We start from the raw sequence: 4821 nt of genomic DNA on the forward strand, positions 1-4821 counted from the left end.
TGTGTGTGTGTGTGTGTGTGTGTGTGTGTGTGTGTGTGTGTGTGTGTGTGTGTGTGTGTGTGTGTGTGTGTGTGTGTGTGTGTGTGTGTGTGTTTGTGTGTGTGTGTGTGTGTGTGTGTGTGTGTGTGTATGTGCGTGCGTGCGCGCGTGCGCATGCATGCATGAGCGTGTGTGCAATTTTACGTGTATGTGTGTGTGTTTATTACCTCCGCCAATGAGGTAATGTAATCGGTCTCGTGTGTGTGTTCGTGTGTGTGTTCGTGTGTGTGTGTAGCCACTAGTGTTCGCGCGATCGATTCAGCAGCAGCTCGCCTTAGGGCGTCGAGTCAGCAGCAGCTCGCCTTAGGGCGTCCAGTCAGCAGCAGCTCGCCTTTGGGCGTTCAGTCAGCAGCAACCAGCAGCGAGCCAGCTGTTATACACATACATGTTACATGCTGGCGGAGGTATGCACTCTCCGTGAGTGCCCTCTGTCTATAGTATTTTGTTTGTTCTTGCGTGTATGTGTGACTGCGTGCGCGCGTGTGTTCGTTTGTGCGTTCGTACGTGCGTATAGGCAAGTGCGCCCCTGTGTGATCATAAATTTTTCATGGTCATAACCTAAGTCAGCGATCAGTAATTGAGATTATACGCAATTATCTGATTACACACAATCTGATATACTATATATATATAGATGATTATCGGATTAGGCTTAACGCTATAACCGTTAGTGTAGAGAAACGTTCGAACTATATCTTTAACTTTATCGCAACGCTAAACGTACGTACAGCAACACTATGTATTAACTTTGCATGTCTTTATTTTCAATAACCCAGTAATTACCTGTGCGATACGCACACACGCACACAATATAGTTATGTGTTATAAACCTGTGGAGCAGCAGCCACATATTTATGACTATAATAAAGCGACATTATTCTTCCGGACGTTTAATAATATTTGAGTGAGACCTTTAGGTATAGGTACCATAAACGCCGAAAAGACTTTAACCTTTGCAATTACACGCTATGTAGCTATATACATAGTATACTGTGTCTGCGTACTAACATCATATCCACCATAAAATTAAAATACATTCGTATACTCTCAGGCTCATGTAAGCCTACGACGTAACATTATTGAATTCGTGGATCTGCATGTATGTAGAATCCGTGGATCTGCATGTATTGTGGAATCCGTGGATCTGCATGTCTTGTGGAATCCGTGGATCTGCATGTCTTGTGGAATCCGTGGATCTGCGTGTAATGTGGAATCCGTGCATGGATCTGCATGTATGTGGAATCCGTGGATCTGCATGTATGTGGAATCCGTGGATCTGCATGTATGTGGAATCCGTGGATCTGCATGTATGTGGAATCCGTGGATCTGCATGTATTGTGGAATCCGTGGATCTGCATGTAATGTGGAATCCGTGGATCTGCATGTATTGTGAAATCCGTGGATCTGCATGTATCATCCACCTAACAAAACTTACAAATTCGTAACTATCAGACAAGTACATTATTATATGCAGGCACAAGTACGCCTATAATATACACGCGTATAAACGTTTCGCTAATGACGAAACCGCAGCCGAACCGCTTGCATCACGTAAATGTCGGCCCCGTTGCCCGATAATTATCACACGCGCACTCAGAACATAACAGGTGCAGGAATTTCTCATGATATCCCTCTACGCGCACAAAGGCGAAAACGAAATTGGAAGACCGTCGGTCGCCTCTCGTGCCGGCATTACGGGCTTATAAATGTCATTTGGCCCGTGTCCAGCTTGTAAAACAATAAAGGCGCACGGATTTGCCTTCATGCGCGCCAGGTTGCTGGTTACATATCGTTAATCCACGCGGCGGTGAAATCTCGGCAGCTGTTGCACAAAGGCAGGCTCCGAAATCCGTTAATTGCGGCTGGAACAATGGCCGACCCGGTGGCACACGCCGCACCGCCAACCCCTTTCTCGCGGCACCGGCCGGCGCTGGGTGCAGAGTTCAACAGCACCTTGAGCACCCCTCGAGTGCGCCTGAAAGAGGGGAAGCGTGAAAGTTCGCAATCTAGAAACGCACACAAGAGCATTCCGATATGCGCGTATATATATAGACAAAGGCGCTATAGTTTACGCGTGTACGGCATCTCCGCTAAAGATGGCGGGTTATTAGTGGAGGATTAACGCGCGCGCAGACGTAGAAATAACAGACGTCGCCCTTATAGAACGCACATCGGGGGCGAGTACTGTGCCGATACGTTCACGCGTGTGTGTTGGCGTCAATTCCAACGTTATAGCGGGCCGCGGAGAGATCAGAATGACATGCGATCGAAACCTCACGCTTGTCGCATTGACAAGTCAAGTGGAACGTGAATGATTACATAAAAACAACAACAACGTTATCGTCATCACTTTCATCATCATCGTTATAAACATCATCATCATCATCGGAACAGCAGCAGCGACAGAACCAGCAGCAGCATCAGAAGTATTAGCAATAGAAGAAGCAGCGACAGAAGCAGCAGCAGCATCAGTAATATTAGCAACATCAGCACCACCATAACCACCACCACCACCACCACCACCACCACCACCACCACCACCACCACCACCACCACCACCACCACCACCACCAATAGCAGCAGCAGTATTATTAGCAGTAGCAGCAGTAGCAGCAGCATAGCCGCTGTAGCAAAAGTAGTAGTGCAGCAGCAGCAGTAGAAGTAGCAGTGACAGTAGCAGCAACAGCAGCAGCAACGACAGCAGCAGCAGCAGCAGTAGCAACAACAGCAACAGCAGCAGCAGCAGAAGGACGCTGGCTGAACACGCCGAGCGCGGCAGCAGAAGTTCCGTTATTCTCGCCCGCCGGCGTCTGCCACCGTTACAAGAGCGACAGGTGCACGGCCACGCGTTATTTATATGCTGGGGAATGCCTCCATCTGCCTCTCGTGTCGGGCTACCGCCGACAGGGGGTCGAGACGCGCACGTAATACAGAACCAGGGACTAGGGGTGCGGGAGGGCGCCGTGTGGAGGCGGTGGTTAGAGACACACGGAGGACCGCAATCCAGTGTGGATTGTACGCGGTCATTTCTGCAAACTATAATAAACCGGCATATATATTACTATATATATATATATTATATATATATAATATATATATATATATATATAATATATATATATTGTTTATAATGGGCTTATTGTGTATAGTAAAGCTAGGGTTATCCCGATGCTACTCGGGTTTTATTAGAAGTTATTACTATTAGGTTGTATTAATTTTTTACAACTGATTAATTGGTGTTAATCCGCCGCTTTTCGAGCCACCTATTAAGCGTCGTTGGGAACATTAAACTCGCTATAAATCACTTCATTTTCGCGTGTCGACGTCCGATGTATTATTGGCGCCTGCTATCTGCGTATAGCACCCCCTCCAGGCGATGATGGATGTCATTTCATATTCGAGATGACTTCAGCTGATCTAACAACGATTCGCCGACGGGAAACGATCAAATATCGAATTAATTTCGTGCAATTACACCGTCAATGTTCGGTTGATAACGGCTGCACACTCACGCGCACGCGCACGCGTCTGTCTATATACGCACGAATCCGCTCTCCGCCCGTCCGCACGTCAGGCCGGAGATGTCGTGTTACGTCTCTATAACGTATACAGTTGCTCGCGCGCCTCGAACAAAATTATTCAAACACTACGTACGCAGAAGCGTAATAATTTGGCGTGGCGTGCCAGATGCACGCTGTTTGTTGTTAGTTCAGGGGGCCCACGGACGGCTAACTGGACTCTGCGTGCACGGTCGCTGCACCTGCTTCGTCGTAACTCATGCTGGTAAATGGCGCGTGGGAGCCCCGTGGCACGAGCCTCGACACCCGTGTATGCGGAGAGGAGCGGTGGGAGGGAGGAGGGTACGGGCAGACCCTGATCCTCTCCCGTATGTAACGACGCCTGGCTTTATTGTATTGGTTTTATAATTACATCGCTGTTTTCTATTACTATAACAGCGTGAGTTTTCGCCGGAAGGGTGGGTAGTGTGTGCATGTTGTGTGTTTGTGTGTGCGAATGTGAAGTGTGGAGAACCCCTCGTGGTATCGTTCATGCTTAAAACTAGGTCTAAAGCTATATGAAAATCTAAGTAAAATGTTAATGTTAGATGTGAATTAATTTGAGATATATTGCAAAAATATTCCTAGTGGTTGTATAGATTCAATTCAAACTTAAGTGCCTATTGTATATGTTATCCCTTAATTTAAAAATGTGTTAATTGTTTTGAGTATACATTCATCTACGTGTGCACACGCGTATGCGTGATTGCGCGTGTGCTTGTGTGCATGCGTGCTTGTGCATGTGTGTTTATGGCATATAGTTCTTCAAGAATCAGTATTTATATAACCCCTAACTGACGTTGAAAACGAACAGCGAATTCAACGAAATAATTTTTCCGGCTAATACGATGTCAATGTTGCGTCTATCATACCAAGTATCCAATAGTGCCCAGGGGAGAGCTCAACCCTATGATCCTCTCACGGGACGACAGATGTCGCTCGGCGCAGTCGGCTGCAACTAAAACAGGAAGTTGTTGTGAGTTTTTACAAGTCTTTACAACTGGACCGATGAGCGGCAGAGCACGGCCATAAATCACGAGAACTTCACAACAGGGCGGGCTCGGATGTCCATCGTTGCAAGTGCATGCGTGTCATCTCGCACACGCACGCACGCGCGCACACATACACACAGGCACACACACACACGTACGTACGCACGCACGCACGCACGCACGCACGCACATACACACACACACACACACACACACACACACACACACACACA

At 47.5% G+C, this 4821-nt stretch overlaps 1 protein-coding gene across 1 annotated transcript in view; it reads right to left on the reverse strand.

The window, feature by feature from the left end:
* Positions 1-1891: 1891 nt before the first annotated feature.
* LOC106808116 overlaps positions 1892-4821 on the reverse strand; it is a 13842-nt gene continuing 10912 nt past the window's right edge. The window contains exons 3-4 of the mRNA XM_014810694.1: positions 4469-4554; positions 1892-2014 (exon numbers count right to left, since the gene is read on the reverse strand). Coding sequence (XP_014666180.1) covers positions 1892-2014; positions 4469-4554 — 209 coding nt within the window. The remainder of the gene's footprint in view (positions 2015-4468; positions 4555-4821) is intronic.

This window comes from Priapulus caudatus, unplaced genomic scaffold (assembly GCF_000485595.1).
Source record: "Priapulus caudatus unplaced genomic scaffold, Priapulus_caudatus-5.0.1 Scaffold13, whole genome shotgun sequence".
NCBI lineage: Eukaryota > Metazoa > Priapulida > Priapulimorpha > Priapulimorphida > Priapulidae > Priapulus > Priapulus caudatus.